The sequence below is a fragment of the Oxyura jamaicensis genome, chromosome 14, assembly GCF_011077185.1.
Source record: "Oxyura jamaicensis isolate SHBP4307 breed ruddy duck chromosome 14, BPBGC_Ojam_1.0, whole genome shotgun sequence".
Lineage (NCBI taxonomy): Eukaryota > Metazoa > Chordata > Aves > Anseriformes > Anatidae > Oxyura > Oxyura jamaicensis.
The window spans coordinates 8,548,307-8,573,699 of record NC_048906.1 but is presented as its reverse complement, the minus strand read 5'-3'; the positions used below and the strand labels follow the sequence as shown (position 1 = coordinate 8,573,699).

The following is a 25,393-nucleotide window of genomic DNA, read 5'->3' as shown; positions in this document are numbered from 1 at the left end:
ATACAGTGCAGATTTCAGTATATGTTCCTGTGAGCTTTGCTTATTTCTAAAGCTTTAGTCTTCCAAGGAGTGCACAGATCTCTGTGTGGCAACCCACCAACTTTAGTGTACCCTGTAGACAGGGAGATCTTTTCCCTATGTGGAGATCTTTATATTCAGGGAACAAAATCCCAGGATATTTACAAACAAAAATTTTGCACTGCTCTAAGTTCAGCAGTATTCATCAACTACTTGATCTGAGAAGACTTACTCTTTTTTTCTGTCTTTGACAGTTGTAAAAATTATGTCAATTTTATTGTTGTTGAAGGATTTCTCTGGTTAATAAACAAGATTCTGTTCTTGCTCTTTTTCAAAAGGAAAGGAGTCCACCCTTTCTTTCTAGAATTGGGTTTTAAAGTGATGTATTTTATAGTAATGTTGTTTAATTTTGCAAAGTACAGCCATCATTGCAGGAGGTCGGCTGTGATGTAGTAACTCATGTATTGAATGTCACGTGCTTCCTCCTTGGTTCCTTTGCAGTTGTTACAATTTTTCAGTTCAGAGCATTGTTCCAAAGAAATAAGTGATTAAGGCTTTCCCTCTTCAGAAATTTTCAGAGAAGAGCAAATCCTGCAAACATATTGAATGCTCACAATCATCCCAAATGGTGCAAGTCATTTATATACCTCTAAAAGTTCTCTAAAATATGGAAGTTTATAGTTGATAGAATGAAAACAGGGTCCAATTTTCACAAATTTAATCACACCTGATTTCACAGTAGGAAATGGGACAGCTCCCACATCTGAATTGTTCTTCAGGTGATGGTACTTCTCAGTATATGCAGGTATTTGCAAATATTCTGAATGATGTCCATATATTTTCAGGGTTATTTTCAACAAACTGTACTCTACTATGGCTTTTACACCAATGCTACAATCAGTAAAACGGAGAATGGTGCATCTTATAACATGCAGCTGGCCTATATTTTTACTGTTGGCATATATTTTGTCATCTGTTTGCTTATCTTGTTGTTCAGGTAAGCTAATTATATATTCTTATTTCATTTATATTAGCCCAAAATATGTAAATATCAGGCAGTGATAATTGCCTGAGTGTATTTTTGTAAGTCCTTATTTCCAGGTCTCAGGTTTAAGCAGAAGATTCTGCTCAAAAGACAGTCTCATACATCAAATGTTGATTGGGTGAATGAAGAATAACTGCAGAATAGTAAGGGCCATGCAGGTGAATCCCAGCTCAAAGCAACTGACAGCATGATCTCCCTTTTGTAATCTGTTGCTGCTGATATCATATGGTATTGACATAACCTTCTAATATCCATGAAGTAAAGATTGTCAGCAGCAACTGGGAGAAAGAAGTGTGAGAGTTCTCTCTTACATTAAGATTTATTTTCTATGCCTTCTTATGTGAGATGCTCTGACATAGGTCCGCTAGCCAAGGGAAGGGATGGAAAAACTGAACGCCCCGCTCCCCCTTCCCCCCCCCCCCCCCCCCCTTGCAGTGCTGTGAAAACTCAATCTATTTCCCCATTATGCATCTCACAATTTCTTTTTTTGTTGTTGCAGCATGGCAAAATCCTTCTGCAGGAACTTCATTAATCCTCAGACATACTCTGGAAATGCTAGCAAACTTCTCTGCACTTGGGACTTCAATATAACTAATGAAAAAGCAGTGAAGCAGAAACAAAAGAATCTCAGCACACAAATAAAGGTACAAAATACAGGAGATGCAAAAAGGTGCAAAGATGCATATCTAGCATGCTTGTATCACTCTGCTAGAATGTATGCACAAATAAGTCTCCAGAACAGTGAATCAGGCATGCTAGTCATGTTTCTAATAAACTTAAGTCTTCCTAGCTGTTAAGTTTCATTTGATTTGAACTTGTGGAGTTGTTGTAGCTACTTGTTTTTCTTTTCTCTTTAAGCTACATATAAATATGTATATCCTTTTGTTCTACTGAATGAATGCTTTTGTTCTACTGAATGAATCTCTATGACTATTAAATATATGCTACAATATTGCTTTATTGCTTTTTTTTTTTCTTTTTGCAGTTTAAATATTTTGTCAACAAAAAGGAGACTTATGATATTAAACGTTAAATTAGCATGACTGTTGAGAGAAACAACTTTTAGGACAGGAACACAAAGTTGGCCATTTAATTTTCCCAGGATAATACTGTGCTGATCTTCTAGAGAAAAAAAAATCTTTTATTCAGTCTCTCAAGTAGTTACTTGAAACAGGTTTTCCCTTATTGCTGCTGACTAAGCAATTCTTCATTAAGATTTGTTTCCTTGCAGGAAAGCCTCACTGATGTAAACAAGGAAGTTGTAAATTTTTCTGTAACAGAGATACTTGTTCATATTCTTATTCATCTTGTTGCCTGGGCTGCTTCCCTGGGAACAGCAGTGGCTGCTTGTGCCGGTGTTTACTTCCTCTCCATTAATAATCTAGAGGTAAGGACAGACTTCGCAGCCTGATTTTGGAGACATATTTTTCCACATGGGTGTCTTACACAGAATGCAAGCTGTGGTCTGTTACTAGGAACAGTAGGAAAGCATGGGTGTTGTTTCTGCCAATACACACACTTTGCTGTACCAAAAAAGCTGGTTTGCAAAGACTCACACCACTAGGAACTATGGCAACATTGTAGGACCTGAGGGGTCTGACCAAATCTCCCACTTCATCCCAGCAGTTGCATGCCTGGACCCATGTCCAGCTTAGAGAGAGTGTAGCTGGTGGCCTTGAAAGAAAGTGCAAGAAGAAGCCTCAGCAAGGACTGCCTCTCCTTTGCCCTGGAACAGCTTTTAAGCTGGGGCTCCCACCTGTGGTCCCATGTAACACAGTGGAAGGGGAGGGTCGTTGTGCTGCTGGATATGGGCCAGTAAAATATGGTAGCTTTTAATCAGAGAACATTCAGAGATGTGTGTCAGGTGTGTGGGCACAACTTGAGGCAGTATTTCAGCTAAGGTTCTAAGTTCAGGGTTGGTCTTTTTGTTTTTCTTCTCTCAAAGCTGTTTATGGAAGGGCATAAAAATGACCTGGAGAGCCAAGCTGCCATGTTGGTGCTACCAATTGTTGCATCTCTCCTCAATGTGCTCATCCCATTCTTCTACTCATGGCTTGGACACCTGGAGAAATTTCAGAATCCCAGAAACAGGACATATGTCACTATTGCCAGGTATTTGTTGCTCCCTCCTCTTAGTGCTTTTTGCCTGAAGTTGGCTGACTCATCTTCTTACAGCAAGCTATGTCTAGATGCTTTGTTGGGCAGTAGTGAGGTATGGAGCACGTGAATTCATCTTCTCCAAAGATTTCTGCATGCTCTTCCCACCCTGTTCTGTTTGCCTTCTGTGAGTCTTCTGGAGTGGTACATCTCTGCATGAGGACAGGGTGCCCCTCCCAGTTAGGAACACTGACTCTGGGCTTGGCTTTGTTTGTAGCTCCCACAGATACCTACCTAGTGGGCTGCAGGCCTCCTGGGGAAAGGAAGGGAAGTGGAGAGAGGAGTGAGGAGGTCTAACTTTGCTACAGATGCCTGGAATTAACACTGCGTTACTACTGGTGCCCCTCAGACCTTCCTCTCCTGTGGAGTCCACACACCCAACCAGCAGCATGTTTAGGCCTGTGTCAAGGTCGTCACACCTGGCTTCACTTCTGCCAGGACAATAGAATAACGTGGCATCGGAGCTCCTGTTGGTCCTGGCACTGTGTAGCGCTATTGTTGGTGTGTAAGAAGGTAGTAACATGACCAATGGCCATCCTGCCATCGTTCCTCCCTGTGAGCTTACAGACCAGTTGTCAGTGCAGTTACTGTTACTTTTTCTTTGTAGAAATATCATCCTGAAAATATCAATTATTGGAATACTGTGCTACTACTGGCTTAACATTGTGGCGGCATCAAAGTCCCAGGTAAAATTTCAAAAGTATGCATCTTTGACTTATGATAACTCATTAGGAACCACTTTGGTAATAGGCCAGCTTCAGCAAAGAGAAGTACGTGGAGTCCTTTGCACAGCTGAATTTCCCACCCCAGCATTTCTTTATTAGGATCTCTAGAGAAATGAACTGTAGAAGGAGTCACCTGATTTGAGTCTCAGATGGTTTGCAGCAGTCTTCAATGAGAGATCAACTGTGATTAGTTAGGGTGCCAGCAAGTCTTTGATCAATAGCCTAGATTTCAGATGCCCAAGCATTTGTATTATTTGCATTTTGCACATGTTGTTTTTTACTTCGGATACATTTTATTTATTTATTTATTTATTTATTTTTATTTCTTTTGCCACCTCTTAAAGTGCTGGGAAACACTGATTGGCCAAGATATCTATCGTCTTATTCTGGTTGACTTCATATTTTGTTTGCTTGGCTCTTTTTTTGGAGAGTTTTTACGAAGGTGAGTACTATGTTTCTAATCTTGTTTTTATTCATTAGCCAAAGACATAGTTCTTTTGGTTAGTTGGCTGTTTTTTCCCCTCCAATGTGAGAAAAGGAGAGGTCCAACAGGAGCATGTCTGGGATACAAATGAAGCTTCCTCAGTTCTCTCTACCAGGCATGGTCTCTGGGTACATGCCTTGGGTGTATCTCAGCTCCTTCTTAGGAGAGGTAGGTCACTGTGTGAACTGTTCTACTGTCCCAGTGTGTCCTTGTTTCCTTTGGAGATGGAAATGCAGGCAGGGAGGGAGCCACATTATACTCCAGTAGCTCTCCTTAAAGGGGTGCCAGATGTCCAGGTGTCTCAAGCAGAAAACCCTGCTTTTCTGCATGCGCACAGATGCACTGCTGGGTTTTCTTTGTATGTCCTTCTGTAAATGTTTTTTTCTTTTAGTTATGTCACTGTGCATGGAAGTTTATGTGAGTGCATGGAAGTTTAAAATCTCATTTTAATCAGTCTTATTAAAGATGTAATATGACTCCCAAGTGTAGAGGTCTGTAGTCTGATATGAGAGAGAGTATTTTTAACTGAAAGTACGCTCAGCTAAGTGTGTAAGCAAAAATTGATTTAATTCTGTAACCTGTTGCGTGTCCCTTCCTACTGCTAAACATCATTTATGACTACAGTAGTATAGTACTAAGTGCTTGCCACCTCTATAGAACATTTAAGGATCCTGGCTATATTTCTGTAGGAGATCCTTATGATTGTTGGCCCTTCACATGTGATGAGAACAAGATTGGTTTACAAGTTAGGACTTTGACTTTTGTGTCAAATCAACACAAAGCAATGTTGAGAAGACCTTGAAGACTTTCCCTTCACAGGGAAAGCTGAAAATTTTCAGGAGTTGGAAACTGGAAAGCTGTTAGGTTTTTGTAATGAGGTAAACTCTCATATCAACTGTTAAATCATAAGAGTAAGCATACTTTTCTGATATAGTTATAAATCTTTTTTTTTTTTTTTTTTTTGTCTTTTTTTTGACTTACATTAAAAACATCTTAACTCTTTCTTACTTCTGCTGTGTGTTATGGGAATTTGCTTTTGTCAGATTCTTCTGTTTTTGATGTGCTGTCTAATCAACAAACTGTGGCTGCTCTGTGTGACATGTGGTTAATGGAACCCCTGAAGAATCTGTCACTGATGTATTCAGTAGGTTGTTTGCAGAGGTTTTTGCCATTTAACAAACGCTATTTTATTTTATTTTATTTTCCCCAGAATTATTGGAACTACAGTCTGTGTAAGCCTGGGAGTGCCAGAATTTGATATTGCACGAAATGTTTTAGATTTGATCTATGCACAGACTTTGACCTGGTAAGTGGCAATTTTACAGCTAAAACTTCATTTGCATGTAAGAATACCATGGAACATCCCGATTCAGACATTTATGGGTGCTTCACATCATGAAAGAAAGTGTAGGATAAGAGCCCAAGAGAGATGATATATATCAAGTACCTTTGTAAGGATTGTGACTCCCCAGTTCTGTGACTGAAATTATTACCCGCATAATTACAGTAATTTAGATTGTGGCCCCCTGGTCTGGGAGAAAGCTGTAAAAGGAATATCGAAAAGTTTAGTTTTAATCCCCACTGGAATAGTGTTCCTGTTGAAATAATCTCAGTGTTAAATACCGGAAAAGCTGCCTTATTTTCTCTGTATTTCTGAGAATGAGTGCAGTACTCCAATTATGAGTTTTGCAGATGTGCACATTTAAAGTTGCATGTTTTTAAAGGATAACTTACTGTTACAGGATCACTATTAACATAATTACACATTTTGCAAATAGCAACACAGTAACTGTATATAAAGCTAGTGTGATGTTTTCTATTTTTGCTGCACTGAGCACTGTGTAGTGAATAGTGAAGATGTAATTTTTTTCTCATAAATCTTTTCTTTAAGGATTGGTATTCTCTTCTCACCTCTGCTGCCTGCTATCCAGATGATATCATTTTCTATAGTATTTTACACAAAAAAGGTAACAATCTTTACATGTATTCATCATACAGTACCATGCAATTTACACTGCTTGAAATATGGGTAGGATTTATTGGGTTAAAGTGCTGGGTTTGTCTGGATGCTCTGGTTTTGTGCCCAGGGGAGCACTTTGGTTGGTTTTGTTGTTGCTTTGTTATTGTTTTGCCTTGGTTGGTTGGTTGGTTAAAGAAACAACATTTGGATGCACACCTTTGAATTGCAAACCTGTAGAACTCGAGAGGGGAGAAGTGTGAAAGCACAGGAATTAGAAAGGGGAGAGAATAAAGGACTAAAATTAAAGCCTAGGGAACTAATGGTATGTGCATTTCATATGCATAATGCATATGAACTATACATTAACTAAGTGCATGTGCCAGTATAGAAACTCATCCTATTGCTGTGATTTTGAATTTTCTTTCTCTTCCCCAGCAACCTGTTTCTTCCCCCCAAGTTATCTAGGTCTAAGCGGGGTGATTCAGCTAAATATCATGGTGGAAATTCTTTTCAGAGTTCTTTGTCTCAGCAGTGTGACTAGACTAGAGTTGTTAGGTGACTGAAGAGTTTGTGGTGTTGAATACAGAAGAACAAAGCTAGAAGCACCAATTCAAACTTCCCTGAATCATATCATAGAACCACTTGGGTTGGAAGGGACATTAAAGCCCATGAAGTTCCACCCCCCTGCCACCCACTAGACCAGGTTGCCCAAATTCCATCCAGCCTGGCCTCAAACACCCCCATGGATGGGGCATCCACAGCTTCTCTGGGCAGCCTGTGCCAATGCCTCACCACCCTCTGAAGAATTTCCTCCTAACCTCAAATCCAAATCTCCCCTCTTTTAGTTTAAAACCATTCCCCCTTGTCCTATCACTGTCTGCCTATGTAAAAAGTAGTTCTCCATCTTTTTAATAAGCCCCCTTTATGTACTGAAAGGCTGCAATGAGATCTGCCTGGAGCCTTCTCCAAGCTGAACAGCCCCAGCTCTCTCAGCATTTCTTCATAGGACAGGTGCTCCAGCCCTTTAATCATATTGAACATTGGGTTCATGTGTGCTGCAAAACCAAACTACCCAATGGAGTCTTGTAGAATCCATCGGAACCCCACCTTGCCTCTTAGTATTTGAAAGACTGTACTCTTTTTCTAAAACTACACTGTATCTATCAAGTTCTTATAATAGAACTCCTTGGAAACTTTTGATAGATGCTATTCCAGCAATTGCTTCCAACAATTTTAGTAGTATTGACTTAAATCCAGTTAAAGTGATAAGTAACACTGTTCTGAGAACATTTTCATCTCTTAAAAGGTCAGCCTAATGAAGAATTGCCAACCCCCTCGCCAAGTCTGGAGAGCAGCTCAGATGACAACGTTCTTCCTGTTCCTGCTGTTTTTCCCTTCCCTCACTGGAGTCCTGTCTGTCATTGCAGTTACTGTCTGGAGGTAGGGAAGAGCAGTTCCACTATTTTATGCTGTGAACTGATACCAGGAAGAAGAATCTGCATTGTTCTGTAGACAAATTTGTATTAATTGCTTAAGGAAGGTTTCAAATATTCATGTTTTGTATTCTGAAAATACACTTGGAAAGTTTGCAAAAAAAAGTAGTTAATGCAGAACTTGTCCCATGAGAAAGTGGGAGGGGAAATATTGTTGCCTTCAAGTTTTAGTTTTTCTATTTAAACGCCAGAGAAAATTCTTTGATTTGCTCTTCCTTCTCCTGAAAAATTTCTCTGACCCAGCCTATTCCTGGGATTAAATGCTATAGGCCATACGGGCCTTAATAGGCCATGACTGTCTAGATTAGTTCAATTTCAAAGCAAACAATATTTTCCTCTTTCTGTCTATCTGAAAATGTTAATTTTTGCTAAGGAGACTGCCTTACTTCACCACAGCTTGTTGTTACTGAAAATTTGCAGTGATTCATGTCCTGGAAGGCAAGGTGGGATGATGGTTCCTTTACACATCTGTTTTGCAACTTTGGAAACTCACATTTTCAAATTGCTGTAGCCTGTGCTACACTGATTGACTTGTTAAATTTAGGTCACGATTATGTACACAGGTTGGTGCAGATCCATTGCAGTAGGGTGTCTTAGATCTCTGGCTGCAGCAGTCTCAGGTGGACGTTGGGGTGGCATTTTAAGATGCAGGAGTTGACCCAAGTAAAAAATCAGACATAAATGATGGAAGTTCCCTGAGGGTCCAAAGAGAACAGAGGGCTATAGCAAACTAATGAGCATCTTCATCAACAAAGTGTTTAACTAAATCACATGTTAGTAAATGAAGCTTTAAATAGCTGTTTTCTCACACTTTCAGGTTAAAACCTTCAGAAGAATGTGGTCCTTTCAGAGGTTTGTCTTCTATGTTTGCAGCAGTCTCTGAGTGGATAAAAATACTGGAAAATTACACTGGCTCAAAATGGGTAGTGTGGATCTACAATAACTTAATTACAAGTGAACTTTTCTTCTTCATCCTCTCCATCATTTTCCTGTAAGTATCTACTGATGAAAAGCACTTGAAAGGGACCTGAAGTGGAAAAACCTGGCTATGTCATAGACATTTTCCATAACAGAGTTGCAAAGTACATTCTATAGCATCAGAAATGATTAATAAATTGGAACATCATGTCTTTGAAGTACATAAATAAGTTAAAATCTATTCCTTTTATGTTAGGATGCCAAAGCTCTTTGCAAAGCAGCTTCATTCTAAATATAGAATATGCGCTTTCAATTGAATGCTTTCAGTTTAGTGATGCCTAGGCTTCCAGATCTTAATACCACTGGCTTACTTAGCTGTAGGAACATCAGCAAATGGCAACATGCTGCGTACAGTTGGCAGGTGAAATTGCCTTTTTCATTAGTATATAAATCAGTAGGAAAAGAGAAATCATTCACAAGCACAGGTAGTACAGGCTAGATCTCTACTAGAACCTTGGGCAACATAAAAAGTGGAGGTTCAGAAGGTGTTTTCTTTGTCTTTTCTGACCATGGGGGCACTGTGGTGAAGGGCATGGTGGTACACAAGTGGCATGTTAAAGTGAGCACGCTATTTGGGGATGTGCTAATAAGTATGTTGCAGTCTACATCCAGCTAATCTCAGGTAAATTCATATAGTGTCTTCCTGACTGAAATATATTGGCAAAACCTGCATGTGCATCTTTAAGGTATTGGCCTGCTGGTAGGGTTTGAAGTTGTAGCTGTGCTGCTTGCTATTTCCATCATAGCCTGTGTACCCGCAACATAGCCTGTGTACCGGACTGCCCAAACCAGTCCGCATTAAACAAGCTCCCACCTAGCCATTCTAGTGGAACCAGAATTGGCCTGGAAACAATAAGTGTTCACTGTTGTAATTTAATGTCCGTGAATGTGTTTAAGCAAATGACACAAAATTGGGTAAGAACATTAGGTTCATGTTTGTTATCCTAAATGCGACTTGTATTGTTAATTGTACTTCTCATCTTGAATAAGTGTGTAAACCTTTGGGTCTTTTCCAAGAGAAGCAATTAATGTTTGCCATTTGATATGTGATTATATACATACAGACATATACATGTGTATATTATTAAATTTTTAGTGGACAAAATGAACAAGATAACGTTCTGTTTAAGCAGTGACTAGGAGGAAATACACATGGGTATGAGTGTTCATCTGTTGGACTTTTTTTTTTTTTTTAGAATTATTACTTATCTTTACTGGCAAATAATAGAAGGAAGAAAGACCATGGTCAAGCTCTTACATAAGCAAATTGTTAACGTAAGTTCATCTTTCAACTTTATCTTGTTTAAAGTTTGGCTTCCTTGTTGATTTTCTCATACTTCTGTTGTGCAATTGTAATCTACTTCTCCTATAACAACGCAGAGGAGGGTGGAAGCCCTTCTGCATGTCAGTTGCAGGGAAACTTACATAGAGTTGCAAAAAAAATTTTTACTTCCAAGCTGTGCTGCTGTAGCTCCCTTCATAGATTGACTAAATAGGAATCTTAATGGTTATTCTGGTCAATGGTTACTCACCAACCTTGAGCCTCCCTTAATGATTATTCCATTCCAGCTAATGATAAAGAATTTCTTGACCACAGGTTGGAAAAGATAAAATGTTTTTACTTCGAAAGCTCCATTTACTACAGAGGGCAAAACAAAACCCATCGGTGCCAAGAGGACGAGACCAGCAGGTCAGTTTTGAAGTTCAGATACTCCTGTTTCAATTACGTGCTCATTACAATTCTATGGGATTTCTCTAGTCTTGCAAATATGATGCCATCTTCAGCTATGTCTGTGTTTAAAACTTCACCTAAATTGCTTGCTTACTAGTTAGCTCCAGCCAGAAAAGGATACCTACTTGCTCCAGAGAGGAATTTAACTTGGGAGGATGTAGGAGGTCCTTCCCCTCACTAAATATTATTTATGATTATGAAACTGCAAGAAACATTTCTAATCAAGGTGTAGTGATGGTCTGAAAAGGGTTCAGTCACACTTAAACCTTGCCCAGAGTAAGAAGGAGGCTGCATTCCTCCCCTGACTCTAGATTTCCTTATGGGTTTATGTTTTGTGTCCTCCTCACCCATCTTTGCAGATGAGTTAAACTGAGTGCCCTGATCTAACCTGATTTTAAATCCCAAACATCAATAGACATCTAACATCTTTAAAGTAAATTTATTTTTCAAGTCAGTGGTGCTTGCTGAACCATCAAATTAGTGTACACGTAGGTGCTGTGTAGTGTTTTCATTTAGGGTGAGTGAAAACTCTTTGACCTACATACTTGGGCAACAAGAGTTTGTTAGGCCCAAATAAGTACCAGTCCCATGGAGAATAGCTTGTCATTTGCAGTTGCTGCTTTGCTCTTTGCCACTTCTCATTGCCATTTTAGAGATTTCAAGTAAGATAGGACTATTTTTTTTCTTCTCCACCTGTTCATTCAGGTTAGTTCCAAGTAAGTAGGTCTGGATGTCACTTTCTGCTCCACATTCTTCCCTGGCATGTACTCACCTGCCACAATCTCATATAATTGGCATTAAGTTACAAGCACCTTTGTCCTCACAGTTATCTGCCTCCCCAGGCTCCCCTTCCCCTAGAAGAGAAAGGAAACAAGCTAACATAACTGCAATAACAATCAAAAATACCAAGACAAAAGTAGTCTCTTCAAGGCAGGAAGCTCCACCTATCCAAATTCAGACAGCATAAAGAGACCGGGCTACTTTGCGCAGCATCCAGTATTACGTCCCAGCTCTGTATTTCCTCTATTGTGCACAACTGTATCTGCTTCTGTTCCACCTAGTTATTTGTGAATAAAGAAGTATAAAGTATTCTAATAACAGCTAAATCACCTGCATAACTCTTAACGTGTCAAAGAAGCCAGTCCAAGAAAGAGAGTTGTTACCAGCAATAGTGTCTAAAAACCAGTCTGAAAAGGGAAAACTGAAATTTCATTTCTGTGTGGGTGGCAAACCATGAACACCTAGGTCTTTTTTATCTCAGATCATTTCCCCATCCCTCCCACTTATAAAATTGGGGTTGTGATGTTATCTGACTAGGTGATAATCTACCAAAAAGTACTGTGCAGTTTGCAAAGTGCTAAGGTTGCATCTCTGTGTCACCGTGAGATGGAGTCCTGGGCTGTACGAAGGACAGTGTCTCAGCACTTGGGCAGGCCCTGGTACAAGCGTGCCAGGTTGCCTTTTGGCTTCTAGACATCTCCCAAAACCACGGGTAATAAATGTGGATGTGGGTACTGACCATAAGGCCAGGACTGGAAGCCATAATATATTACTGCTAATGTCAAATATTATGTCTTTCAGGGAAGATCTTCATACCACCCATCCATGCAATGTGCCCAGCAAGAGCCAAACTACCTAGGCAGGACATTTGACAGAAATCAAAATGCATCCTACAATGAGGTGAGATAGTCAAAGAAGGAAGTCTCTACTTGTTTTCGCTATATAGAACGTAGGGCATGTCCCTATATAGACAAAGGGCACGTGTTGGAGAATGAGGACAGACAGTCCTTTATGTATAGAAATAATTTTAAAAGATTGATTTGAAGAGATGAAAATATATCATCAGAATTGGTGTTGGCACATTCATGTTCATAATCCTGCTTGAGATCTGGAGAGAGAATGGTTTTGTTGCAGGAAATGCATAATTAAATACAAGATAACAAGCACACGAGGGAAACACTGACTTAAATCTACTTGTGAATTTTGTTTTCAGTATCCCTATTCTGCTGGGATCTTGACGCGGACTGACTTCCCACCTGGTAAGCAACAAATGCTAAGCACTGAGAGAGCAACTCTCATCAGCTCAGCTCAGTAGAAGTGTTTGATTTAGTATAGACACAGCATACAACAGATGGAGGTAATAGGCACAGACTTTTAGCACCCTGTATAAAGAGAAAAAAAAAGACTGTTTCTGGGGCCAACACTTGCTGTTGGTAGCTTATTGGTAGCTTGTTGCAATTTAGTTGGTGACTTCTGAAGACTGATCTCACGGTTCAGCATACCTAAGTTGAATTTCTCTGGGTAAATGAGATTCTCATTTTGTCTTATGGGAGCAGCTGTAGGAAAGAAAATTGCGTCATATTAAATGAGTACTTAACCACTTCAGAAGTGGTTATTAACAACATGGAGTCCTTAGCACGTTGTATGTCCAGAATAAAACACTTATGGAAGCCTGCCTGGTAGCTTGAACCATTCCTGCTTCATACAAACACAAGTATTTGACAGATGAGACTTGAAAAGCATGGGGCTTACTAATGTAGGACGGCTGTTGTACCCACATCAACACAGTTAACATTACTTCTCTCGTGAAAAATAGATTTGGATACATCCCAGCCCAGCAGCAGCCCAGGCGTGTCTGAAGCAGTGGCACTTGCTCTACGTGCCAGACAAGCAGCTCAGTGGGAAGATTAAGAAGACGATGTAGATTTCCAACTGCAAGCAGGCAGGATCAGTGGTAAATGTTGTCACTGATGCTGTGCAGAAAACAATACCGATCCACATTCATGACTGAAAGAACCACTTTTTCCTCCCCAAATGGAACAAAAATAGGAGACTGCAAAATGTATCTTCCCTGCAGTTTATTGTAAGACAGGGAACGCACTGCATATTAGGTTTGGTTTTGTAGTGAAATTCTGGTGATAATATGGCCAGGCCTGGAGGAAGACTTTATCTTGTTCCACTGCTGGTCATTTGTTGTTGACTAAATGTAAGAAAATTTGTGCCTAATTTTAAGTAAAAAGCTTTGGTCTAAAGCTATTTTTATATGTTAGATTGTTCAAACAGCTTTTATCTGATCTAAACCAAAGGTGGAGTAGCAGTCAAATAAAAACTAAAAAACTAAAACTAAAGTGCAGTTGTTTTGAATGATTGAGACATAATGGCTGCAGACTAACTTGTATGAATGACCGTAAAGCTTTTATTCTATCTTCGCTCTTCTGAGCCATTTTTACAGGGTTTATTTCAGTCACTCAAAACCAGCCTGATTAATTCTGTTTTTTAAGTATGACTTCTTATTAAACATCTCACCTGTGTAAAACAAAATTGTGAACAAAAAAGTTTGTTCCAGTAAAGAAGGGATGGGAAGTAATGCAAGAGGGACTTCTTTTTTTAATCATGTGACTTTGAGACATTCGTGCAGCTGCTTTTTACTCATAGCCCCAACTCTTCTATAATGATAAAATTTAGCGCTTTTTTTTTTTTTTTTTAATAGCTTTTGTCTGTTTTGTTTTGCCTGATTTATTCCTCTCTAGCTGCTGTGGACATAAAAATGACAAGGAAAAGATACACCTGTTTCTCAGGCTCATAATTTACACTAAAGACAACCCAGGAAGACACACAAAAGATACAGAAAAAATGACAAAATTTACATGCAAGACCAGAGATTCACTTTTATTATTTATTTCTGCATGCATAGTCCTGAAGTCTGGCTGTGAATATTTCAATATGGGGCCAGTGTTGGCACTGAGGACAGCGAGATTCAACAGTACCAGCAACCCAAGCAGCAACAAAAAGAACAGAACTTTGTAGAAAGGATCATTTGCCGTTTAGCTAACTTCTGATCAGAGATTTGAGAACAACTGTAGAACACAGCAGAAAAGACAAAGGTTAGAACTCAGGCCTGGACAGAAATTGGCTAAAGGCGTAAGTAACAGACACAGATGCAGGATGTGCACCAGAAGGCTGAGACTGTTGGTTTTGCAGTACCTGCTAGAGAAGTGACATGGAGAGGTTCTCATAATCATGACAATAAAAATCTCCTCAAGAAATCCAGCATGCCTCCTTACTCCTATGTTTCTTTGTGCTTATATATAACCTAAGATAAAAGCAAAAAATAAAATAATTCATCGCCCCTTGCAGAAGATAGCATTCACTGGCTAAATAGCCTTACACTAAGTTGCCTCAATAGCAAGTTTGCTTGAAAAATGGTGGAATAGCGTTAGTGTCCATTTGACACAAACGCGAGCAGCCCTCATTGTGTTGTACATGGTAGGGTACAAGGCTATCTACTTCCAGAATGTATTTTATCTTCTCATCAATGTGTTAGACTAAAATTGCTTCTGCTGCTGTCTTCCAGGAGGGAGTATGTGCTGTAGCAAATATTCAACTCACAGAAGTAAAAACAAAACAAAACAAAAAAAAAAAACACAAAAACAACAACAACAACGAAAACTTTTATAAACAGACTGGGAAGATAAGATTTTCTGAAGCATGGCACATGCCAGGAAGTTTGCAACATCCATGCCAACCACATTCAAGTATTCTCGTAATATATGAAGAGGAAGATGCAGTTCATCTGCCACTAATTCAGAAGTTTGGTCTTACCTTAATTGGGACAATTGTGTATTTCTTTTCACTGGTGATTTAGCGCACCAACAACACTTATGCAGCACAAGGATCTACCTTACCAAAACATGATTATACTGTCAAGTCAAATATGCACACTGCGACATGTGCAGTCTAAAGTAGTTTGTGAGATACATCTGAATAACCTGTAGCAGGTAACCAATCCATTATGTTTGAATTCCTCATTTCTGTTGAAATTAACATGACATTCTTCTGAAATGAAAGTATTAAACTTAGTAAATTTTCCACGTAATGGCTATTAAGAACAGGTGGTCTCATTTATGTTGGGGCTGGCTCCACGTGAGTTTTATGCTCTTTGCTAATCACTGACAGTCTTCTCTAACTACCAGCTCCTTCCAGAGCAGAGCCAAAATCGTTCACAGCATGTTAATGGCAGCTGCGATGAGAATACCTGAGAGTTTTACTTACAAATTATATCAAGCAACGTGCGCTCATTTTGACATACTACGTCAATCTACTAGTGCACAGTTGGTAAGTATACTGTACCCTTAAGCTACCAGATACTTGTTTATTTTGACTGTAGACTCTTTTGATTTCAAGTAAAATCTGGATTACAGATTCTTACGTATCTTTGTGAATGTCCTTTAGCAAAGAAAAAAAGACAGCTCTATTTATTCTACCACTAGCAGCACTTAGTACGTACCTTGGTTTTAAAAATAAATACATTCATGTGTAGTATTAATAGAAGAAATAATCTAGCCTCCCTTAGTGCTTTTAAGAAGACAGGAGCATAAGAAGATAATCAAGTTTTAATCATTAATTCTCATAGTCTTCATGAAGAACATGGATTGTTGGCTTTTCTTTCCCTGTTAAGATGCAACACAGCCATTTTTCCATGCAGCAGGAGGGAAATACGCTCACCCTCTATTTTGGCACCATTTTCACCATTGTTTTCAGAACAATAGTGTAGATGCTTTTAATATACCATAAATAAACCTCAAATTATTACACAGTTATAGAACAAACTGTTTCAAGTACTGGAATCAAAGTGCAATTTTACATTATGCCATCAAAAAGGCTGATACGACTTTATAACCAAGATTTAAACAAAGCAAAGGAATAGTCGGAATTAAAAAGCAATCTGCACATACAGAGATTGCCCAGTTAACTTATCAAAAATGACCCTTTAACATTACAATGTGATTTCCCCAATGGCTGTACATCAGCTTTGCTCAGTGTTGCACCAGAAAGCTTTCCTGCATTCAAGACCTGATCATATAGCAGAAGTAAAATACTGTTCCTCCTTTTCCCAGAACTATCATTAGTCGTCCCATCTGCATTAGTGGATACTGTCTTGATGGTAAATTCAGACCTGTCTGAGTAAGAGCTTCTTTAAGGTGGTGAATAATTAATCACAGGACTAGTAATGAGGATCACAGTCTTCCACCAAGCTGTCTGTGATGTAGCTGGATTCAAGGACGTTTTCATAATATATTTTTTCTGCAAATGTGTTCACTGTCCAGGCAACCACTTGAATTCCTTTTGAAGACCAGTGCCTCACATAATCTCTGAAAGGAACAAAGATGCTGTAAGAGGAAGACAGACACTATCAGAGTCAGACAGACAGCACTAAGGTTAAAATTGAGTTTCAGTCTTACAGTGGTAACCCATCTGGAACGATGTTTGTGTTATCTTTTGCAATATGTCATTTTTTGGCGTGTGTCACTACTATAAACAGGCAAAAGCAACAGTATTCTTTCCCTTTGAGATTAAACTTATGATCTAACATAAGGTAAAAATTAAAGATAGAGGCTTAAAGAATAAAATAGCATGCAATAAAGAAACCACCTATACAACCTTACACAATACTGAATAGAACGTACTGATTAACATAGTGTTCTAGTGAATGACAGTGCCTCCTGATATATTAGCAAGCTTTAACACTCACTGAGAAACAAAATTTTTCTGTATGAGGAAAGCTGAAACCCCACATAATCTCCATAAGAAACTGTGTAGGCTCCAGTCTAGAATGACATCCATCATCATATATACATAATGTTTCCAGAAGGAATCAAAACGAGGCGTCCCATTTCCAAGATGACTCAGGTGCCAAGGCCTGTGTGTCAGGGCTGTTACCACATTTCTATCAGCTTGTTTCATCTGGAAGATCAAGGTAAAAAGACCAATTCAAACAAAAACCAAGTTACTTTAAATATAAATTCGGAGAGGTTGGATACAAACTGCCAGCTTGAATTTGCAGCTCTACCACAACCCTTCTCTCCCTTCCCCCCAGATCCTTTTGTAACACTTTTAGAAAGCTGTATACGATCCTGTACTGTTGTTTTCTTAAAAATGGAATTAATAAAGAACTGCTCTTATGTGAGAAATACAAATTTTAAAAAATACTGGAGCAAAACAGTCAGGCAATGCAATAAAATAAATGATAAATAGCCTTAGTAACAAGAATTAGGAAACAGTTTTAAGAAAAGTCTACATTTACACCAAAATATGGTATTTATTTGTTAGTTATCTTGCACATAGATACCTGGTCATGTGCCAACTGTAAGAGTGACACACTTTCAGAATGGAGGGAATCGCTGTAGATTTCTAATATGTGCATCTAATGAGCATAGAGCAATCTAATAAGATTTATGCAGGATTTATGATTTATGCTTCATGTGGTTTTAATGTCCCCACAGTTTTAACAACTCAAAGACACTCTGGAAGTTGCATATCTTACTGAAATTCCCAGATAGAATTAAAAAAATCCAAAATAAACTTTGAGGAAACATCACCTTATAAACAACATCTGGCATGAAAGAACAGACTATGCTGCTGTTATACAAACGAGGAAATTCCAGGTAGAGTTGTTTTAGGGCATCAACTGCCTGCCAATTAGAGATACACACAGATATTATATTTATACAGACACATATATTTACTTTACAGAGCAAAATCATTTTAGAATAACCCCCTTTAAAATACTTTCCTGTTTTGTGTAGCAAGATTGAAATGGAAAGGGGGGAGAAAAACAGTATCTTGCTCATAGCATTATCACACAAACGTCGGTTTGTTTTTTGGAACAGAAGTCCTTTTAATGATTCTGTTTAAGAATGCTACTCATTGTTCTAGTGTTTGAAATACCCTTAAATATATTGTAGAAAATATTCTGAAGTACTACCTAAGCTTTTGTTCAAGGGCAAAAATGAATTTATTTACATATTTTTCTATTCTAGAATAAAAAATAATTTTAACTTAGAATAAAATATTCAGTTGGAAGGGTCCTTCAAAGATCATCTAGTTCAACTTGCATAAATTGTAATGATAAATCATCTAGTTCAACTTGCATAAACTGGTAGTGATTCATCACCTGTATCTCCCTCAGTAATGCAAATTACAGACAATTGAGATCCCCAGTTGGAAGCTGAAGATGAGACACCAGGTCCCCTCAGCATGGTCAGGGAATTTGCTTTGCTTTGTTGTGTGGTGGTGATGTGAGCTAAACTTGACACTCACAAGTCACATTCTAATTTTAAGTTGCCAGTTCCTTGGTCAAAGGAATGGGGTGAGGGAACACAGTATCTTTGGTTTTGACAGACCCATTTTGCATTACGTAAGTAGCAGACCCAGTTTCACTCATGTTAGAGAGGACTGTACCACAGATATCAGCTTATCAACAGAAAAAGGTAAAAAAAAAAAAAACAAAGCAAGGGTGAAAGAAGGTGTCTTACTACAGTATATATAAAATACAATTAGCGGTACCTGATTTGCATGGCCTTTGACATCGAAGTAGATTGTAAGGTTGTGATGCATAGACTCCACAACAGCTTCTCGCAGAGTTGGTACCTTTTCACCCTGGAATTTGCTCCTGTAGGAACAGAGAACTCCTCACAGGGATGCTGTCAAGATACCCATGGACGTGCATACACACACATACATGCCCAACTACACGGAACCGTTTCCTAGGGATTCCTAAACATAGCGAGCTGATACCCCAGGATCAAGGTCTAATATGTGTCCCACACTGAAACACTAATCTCAGTTCGTCACCTCCTGTCTCAAGTACAATAAATATGTATTCAATCCCCACTGTTGACCACCTACCCACAGACTTTGCCCTGCTTTGACTGTGCTCCCTAGCCCTGAGACAGAAATGAAGATCCTGGCAGAATATGCCAGACAAGCTGAGGATGTAGGACACACCAATAAATGTGATTCACACATCAATAAATTATTCCCAATATGGTGACAGTGAGCAACAGCTGATCAGCAGTAACTACCTGTGTGGAAGTTTTCACTGTGCTGCCCAGGTGGCCACTGTTCCAGTAACAGACTGGGAAGATGCTACTTGTACCACAGACTCCTTGGTTGTACATTTTAAAGAGTCTGTACAGACAGTACACTACATGCAGTGTATCAGAAACACAAGGAGCACACACTAACAGTTTGTACTCTAAAATGGATTCACTTGTAAGACCATAAAAGTTGTATTGTTATCAAAGGTTAGTAGTAACATACAGTTTTCCCTGCCTACTACTGGAAGGGACTTAAATCAGTAAGTGGGGTCACCAGTCCTGTCTGAGACTACCCAGTCTGATAACTCCTTTCCAGCTGTATAATCCCAATCCTTAGAAATTCTAAAATCAGAAATTCCCCAAAGCACAACCAGTCTAGAAATATATGTGAATAGAATTTCAGAAGTAATTACTGAAGCCAAGATTGACAAATAATGAAACTGCCAGTCTCTTTAGTGTTCTGCAGTCACTTTAGGGGAAGCTGATGTACAGATAAACAATTAGATGCCAGTAGATTTTCTCCTTGAAACCAAATTATCTTGACTCTGCTTCACTGCTCCTATTGCAAAGATGGATAAGGAGACAGTCTCATATGCCTCTAAAAATCAAATAAAAAATTAACATATGGGAGTCTAAGTTTTAAATTTACAAAAAAAAAGTAACTGCTAATTGATCAAAGCAATCATTTTGGTTATCGAGGATCTTTACTGCTGAAACAACAGTTTCAGAATAGCAATATTTCATTTACCATAGCCTATGTTTTGCAGATGGATTAAGCTTCCTAATTTCATCAAAAGTCAAGTCACGCAGTCTGCCAGAGCCATCAGTTGTTCTTTCTACTGTTTCATCATGCATTAGAATGGGAACACCATCCGCGGTAAATTCAAGATCCAGCTCAACGCCTGTTGCTCCATTCTCAGCTGCCTTAAAAAGAGAGAAGGAGGAAACCACTTAGACAACACAAGAGACAGCTTGATAGAATTAACAGTTAAAAAGTAATAAACTACTAACGTTCTTTTCAGTAAGCCTGATCTGCAAAACAAGGTAGGTTTTACCCAAATTATTGTAAGAAGCATTCGCTGATCAGCTGAACGGATGTGATCTATGTTACAGACAAAGTGATAATGTCAGGACTGGGACTGTTTCGGGATAAAATACAGAAAAAAATCTCGCTCTCTCCTTCTGATCCAGTAACTCCCGACTCCAGAAGTTGTGTTCCCTTCTAAAAAAGCAGGGCAGCAAACACGTCCTGTTCAGATATTTTCCTACGACTCGGGACAGCACACCTGATGACAACACCTCACCCCCACCCAGAGGGCTGTGCTCCTGCCCCCGACTCCTGCCTCCCACCCACCCCACGGGGCAGCGCCGGGCTCCCCACAGCCCCGGTGCGCCCCGACCGCTCCGCTCCCGACCTGCCCGGTGCCAAACGCACCCCGGGACCCCCGAGGACCCCGGGCAGGGCTCGGCGAGGCGGCGCTGACCTGTCTGATGGCCGCCAGCGTGTTCTCGGGCGCGTCGTGCGCCCCGCCGCGGTGGGCGATGCGGGCGGCGGCGCCGCGGGGCTTGAGGACGCGCTGGGCGCTCTGCGGGGCGGCGGGCTCCAGGCTGCAGAGGTGCAGCAGCAGGTAGAGGCCGGCCGGTAGCAAGCACGACAGCGCCGGGCTGCGGCTCAGCGCCAGCAGCGCCACCAGCAGCGCCGTGAGGGAGCCCAGCAGCCCGTCCCCGCGGCACAACATGGCGGCGGCACGGGGCGAGCACAGCCCCGGGCCCCGCCGCCTCACCGCAGGGCCGGGGCGATGGCGGCGGCGCCGTGAGGAGGCGGTGCGGGGCCGGGGCGGGCCCGGGCTGTGAGGCCCGGCGGTGGCGGTGAGGGGGCGCTGCGAGAGATATGGGGCGGTGCAGGCGTGTCTTGGGGGAAATAGCAAATAAATAAGTACGCGGGGGCGGCTGAGGGGGAGGTGCTGCTCCGCAGGGGGTTACTGGAGGTTTGTGTGTCGGGTTTTGTCCTGTCAGCTAACTGGGAGCGTAACGTTGATAATTATGTTCCAATTACTGTATTCCCAGCCAGCTGCCTGCTCCGCCTGCTTCCACCCAGAGCGAGCCCCAGTCCTATGAGAGGCCAAAATCATCAGAGCAACGAGATACGGAAAGGGGTGAAGGGTAAAGAAATGGGGCTTGTCTGGCCTGGGATAAGAAAGGCAGAGGAGATAGTGGTTTGTCTTGATGTAAATAAGGATTTGGGGTAGGATGTGAGAAACTCGCGCTGTAGCGAAGAACACTTTCCAACCAGAGGTGGAACAGGTACCAGGGAAGCTTCTGAACTGGATTCTAATCAACTAACGCCAACGTCTGTCACACGGTGTCCTAGCTGGCTCTGAGCATCTCAGGTGCTCTTTTCGTCCGTGGTTTTGTGCTTGTGTCAGCTGTACACAAAGGAGAATCAGACATGTACACACAGACACAAAAAATAACTGAACATCTTGCATATTTAAAAATATTTTGATAAACGATGGCGTTTTTAAGACTAAAGATGAAGATTTAAAAAATAAAACACAATATTGAGCGTGACAGCAGTGGTGAAGGTGCCGTTTCTGGAAGCCAGCTTTCACACCTCGGGGTGCTTGCTGGGATCCAGGCGCTTCCCCCATCCTAAGCGGCTGCCGTGCCTAAGGGCTGCGGGGCTGCAGCTCCCCGGAGCGCGGTGCGAGCCGTCCCCGTGCCCGCCTTATCGCCGCCTGCCCTCCCGGTACGTCCCCGTCACCGCCCGGCAGCCGCCGGGCCCTCGCTCCCCTCCCGCCCCGAGGGAAGGCGGCGGGCGCGGAGCACGCTGGGAGTTGTAGTGCCGGGACGGGCGGCGGCTGTGAGGGGCAGCGGCCGCGGCGCGGTACCGGGCAGGCCGCGGCGGCGGGGGGCAGCGGGACCGGCACCGGGGGGTTCGGAGAGGGAGGCAGAAACGGGCCGAGGGGAACGAAGCGCCGGCAGGGCCTCCTGAGGAAGCCGGGCTGTGGTGGTTGGTTTGTTTTTCTGTGGCAGGGATGGTCTGCGTTGCTACAGGGAGATGTGAAGGAGGAGGGTCGTGGGGTGAGCTACCTTCCTGTCAGCCCTCTGAATATCGAGGCTGATCTTGCCTTAATATTGACTTAATATTCGTATTATTTTAATTTAGCTGCAATTTCTCTTTTAAACGGCTGATGGGAAGTAACTGGTCATAATGGGAGGCCTTAAAGGTTTAGTCTTTGATGGAAATTTTTAAGATTACTTGTAGCACATATGATTGTATATGTCTGTGTTATCTCAGCGCTTGTTGTCTCATCAATGTATCTGCGATTGAACATGTTTTTTCACTCATATATGCAGATCTTAAAAGCAAATTAGCTTTGCTGCTTTTCTTAATGGCAGGAAAAAGATCAAGTGACATTTTTAACGTGTCATTTGTTTCCCAGATACAGTGATACAGACATAAAAACTTAAAATAGTTGTGTTGTTATTTTCTATTCATGGCCTTCAAAGTACAGTAGCCTAATTTTATTGCTCTGTGATGTTTAGTTAGATGAAAATGGAGGACTATGAAATATTCTGTAAGAAGCATTTTACCAGAATCCAAGGAGAGGCAATGAGGACAGAAACCTCTTTCATTGTTCAGCACAAAAATATCTCCTTCATTCAGTTCCATGGAGTTCCTGTGCTTTCACCCCTGGTAAGGCTTCTCTTTCTTTTCTTCCCTGGTGTGTTACTTGTGTTTTGATATGTGTGTAGTGATGCTTCTGAAGGTATGGTTCTGTTTTAAGGTATTATCTGACCTGCTGCTTAGTGTAAGCTAAGCATTCCTAGCTTTATTTTTACAAGGTAAAGGGGTAAGATTTTTTTTCAGTTGGTTGGTATTTTTGATTGTTTGTTTCAAGGACTGCTCTCATTTCTTGATTCTACATTTTTTTTTATCTTCACAAGGAGAGTAAAAACGTTGGAGGTATTAAATAGGTAAATGCTACTGCTGGGCTTAACTTTATTTTAATATTACTTTAACAGTCCAAATATTGAATACTCTGTGTTTGTTCAAAACTGTCCCAAAATAATAATGTGACAGTGGGAATAGGAAATACTGAGGTTGTTAAAAAAGCTTTTAATTATACTTCTTTTTTTCATATATGTGCACCTTCCTCTTATATATTTTACAGGCTCATTAATTATGTTAAGCTATTCTATTCTTAATTTAAACAGAGCCAAGCAGAAAGCTGTTGGTAGTTTGTGCAATAATGCAACTGACTTCCTTGTTTCAGTGATGGGAATTATGAATGGAGAGTGTCTGACAACGATCTCCAAAAGTTGTGATGCAGATATACAATGGAAACTAAAAGAGTATATTGTAATATTTTTCATTTATAAATGGGTCCATTTTTTTAAAGTTTCATAGAAGAAAGGTATAATTTGGCTAGACAGTACTTAATTTTGGATAACTTTGTGAAACCCCTTTTTAGAGATGAAATTTTGTAAATTTAGTTTTATGCAAACTACATATTCTAAAGTAGTAACTTGGAAGATTTTCTGATACAGGTTTTTGAAAGGATCCAGAAAATTGCTAGCTTACATTTCTGTTTTTCTATCTTATTGTGAAATTCACCACTGGTTCAGAGGGCAAGTGCAAGCTAGTCCTTCACAGAGCTTAATACATTGAGTGTAGGTAGGAATGTTGGTCATAGGGCTGCCAAAACCTCCTATCTCCGTGGAGGACTGGGAAAGACCTGTCCTGCAGTCTGACTCCTGTGTCATTTGAAGTTGGCATTGCAGCATGTAATGCTCATAAAAATAATTATAAGCTATCTTTTAAATTCATGTTCATTAGCATGTATGCCAAGAAAGACATTTTGTAAAACTGCATAAAAAAGTGTAATTAGTTAGAAAGAAATTGGCATTTAAAGTGTGCAAAATCTCAGCTTAGGTGATTATTTTTCGTGTGTGTTTCTGTGGTTTTAATTTATTTTTGTAATTCTGTATTGTAACTTGCATTTAGTAGTACAAACTATGTTTCTAACTCTCTGTTTTGCAGCTGAACTTTGAAAAGAAAAAGGAAATAGAGCTGTATAAACAGAAAGCACTGGATCTAGAGACCTGGAGACAGAACTCCAAGAAAAGAGCTTTATTGAATCGTGTTCAGGAGATTCTAGAAAATGTTCAGGTAGTGTTCAAACTATTCTTATAGCTTTAGAGGAAACATCTCCTTATGTAAGCTTTGAGAAAGGGCTGGGATTTAGGTATTCACTAGTGACATTAATAGCAGTTAACTCTCAAGAGCCAGCATTTGCTACTATTAGTGCTGTGTGACCGGATGATTGATTATTTAGCAGTAGTCTCCACATTCATTGTCATGTATGGGATTTGCTCTTCACTGCTTGTTTTGGTGTATGCAAAAGGCAGACCACACTAACTGACTGACCGTTGCTTTTGTAACTCTCAAGCAACTAGATCATAAAAGCAAACAAACAAAACTACTGTTGTTATAGCAACTGGCTTGTTTTATTTACAAAGCTGTAGTTTAATCAGAAAAATGTGTATATATATATATATATACAACTTTATGATTATAGAAGTAAAATTACCTTTAAAACAATTTGTAATTCTGTTGGGCGCTTTGTAATTTTACTGCAACTTTTTTTTTTCTTTGGTTCTTTGGTGATGAATTCAGTAGGGTTTTAACTGAAAAGAATATTAAATACATCTAATCAAGCAGTATTATTTGCCTTTATAACATATATATAATACAGCCTTTGAATTAACCTTTTGATTGAATGGGTACACTTAATGCTGAGTGTGTTGAGTTACTAAGGTGGCAAACCTCTAAGTTGCCGAGCTCGTAGTGTTTACTGGAGCACACATGGCAACAGTCACCTGACTTGGGATTTGAAGAGCAGACCAGGAACTTAC

The 25,393-nt window shown here is 40.2% G+C and overlaps 3 protein-coding genes across 13 annotated transcripts in view; 2 read left to right on the top strand and 1 right to left on the bottom strand.

The window, feature by feature from the left end:
* Positions 1 to 13,739, top strand: part of TMC5 (transmembrane channel like 5) — a 28,284-nt gene extending 14,545 nt beyond the window's left edge. For all 5 annotated transcript variants that reach the window (XM_035339164.1, XM_035339168.1, XM_035339166.1 and 2 more), the window contains 15 exons: positions 864 to 1,015; positions 1,563 to 1,707; positions 2,295 to 2,450; positions 3,009 to 3,175; positions 3,828 to 3,906; positions 4,290 to 4,387; positions 5,640 to 5,735; positions 6,321 to 6,396; positions 7,696 to 7,829; positions 8,700 to 8,873; positions 10,057 to 10,135; positions 10,458 to 10,550; positions 12,174 to 12,272; positions 12,586 to 12,631; positions 13,189 to 13,739. In XM_035339164.1, coding sequence (XP_035195055.1) covers positions 864 to 1,015; positions 1,563 to 1,707; positions 2,295 to 2,450; positions 3,009 to 3,175; positions 3,828 to 3,906; positions 4,290 to 4,387; positions 5,640 to 5,735; positions 6,321 to 6,396; positions 7,696 to 7,829; positions 8,700 to 8,873; positions 10,057 to 10,135; positions 10,458 to 10,550; positions 12,174 to 12,272; positions 12,586 to 12,631; positions 13,189 to 13,283 — 1,689 coding nt within the window. In that variant the 3' untranslated portion in view covers positions 13,284 to 13,739. The remainder of the gene's footprint in view (positions 1 to 863; positions 1,016 to 1,562; positions 1,708 to 2,294; positions 2,451 to 3,008; positions 3,176 to 3,827; positions 3,907 to 4,289; positions 4,388 to 5,639; positions 5,736 to 6,320; positions 6,397 to 7,695; positions 7,830 to 8,699; positions 8,874 to 10,056; positions 10,136 to 10,457; positions 10,551 to 12,173; positions 12,273 to 12,585; positions 12,632 to 13,188) is intronic.
* A 495-nt stretch (positions 13,740 to 14,234) lies between these two features.
* Positions 14,235 to 21,307, bottom strand: GDE1 (glycerophosphodiester phosphodiesterase 1). 2 transcript variants are annotated; one of them, XM_035339196.1, is made up of 6 exons: positions 20,956 to 21,307; positions 20,220 to 20,395; positions 18,939 to 19,044; positions 17,972 to 18,064; positions 17,125 to 17,336; positions 14,235 to 16,744 (listed from the first exon to the last, which is right to left on the bottom strand). In XM_035339196.1, the coding sequence occupies exons 1-6, from the start codon at positions 21,208 to 21,210 to the stop codon at positions 16,597 to 16,599; spliced, it is 990 nt and encodes a 329-aa protein (XP_035195087.1). In that variant the 5' UTR covers positions 21,211 to 21,307; the 3' UTR covers positions 14,235 to 16,596. The 2 variants fall into 2 exon arrangements, with proteins under 2 accessions (XP_035195087.1, XP_035195088.1); XM_035339197.1 differs by having other exon boundaries at positions 20,220 to 20,391; positions 20,956 to 21,088.
* Positions 21,308 to 22,333: 1,026 nt separating this feature from the next.
* CCP110 (centriolar coiled-coil protein 110) overlaps positions 22,334 to 25,393 on the top strand; it is a 17,745-nt gene continuing 14,685 nt past the window's right edge. For 2 of the 6 annotated variants that reach the window (XM_035339158.1, XM_035339153.1), the window contains exons 1-3: positions 22,345 to 22,481; positions 23,021 to 23,171; positions 24,519 to 24,647. In XM_035339158.1, coding sequence (XP_035195049.1) covers positions 23,025 to 23,171; positions 24,519 to 24,647 — 276 coding nt within the window. In that variant the 5' untranslated portion in view covers positions 22,345 to 22,481; positions 23,021 to 23,024. Of the gene's footprint in view, positions 22,489 to 22,531; positions 22,556 to 23,020; positions 23,172 to 24,518; positions 24,648 to 25,393 lie in introns of those variants that run through there. The other 4 variants (XM_035339156.1, XM_035339154.1, XM_035339155.1 and 1 more) reach the window with 4 other exon arrangements.

Coding starts and splice junctions, on each gene's coding strand:
- GDE1 (XM_035339196.1), bottom strand. CDS start 21,210: ATGTTGTGCCGCGGGGACGGGCTGCTGGGCTCCCTCACGGCGCTGCTG. Junction 19,045..20,219: donor TCTGCAAAACATAGGCTATG/GTAAATGAAATA, acceptor CTGTTCCTACAG/GAGCAAATTCCAGGGTGAAA. Junction 16,745..17,124: donor CAGAAAAATTTTGTTTCTCA/GTGAGTGTTAAA, acceptor TGTTCCTTTCAG/AGATTATGTGAGGCACTGGT.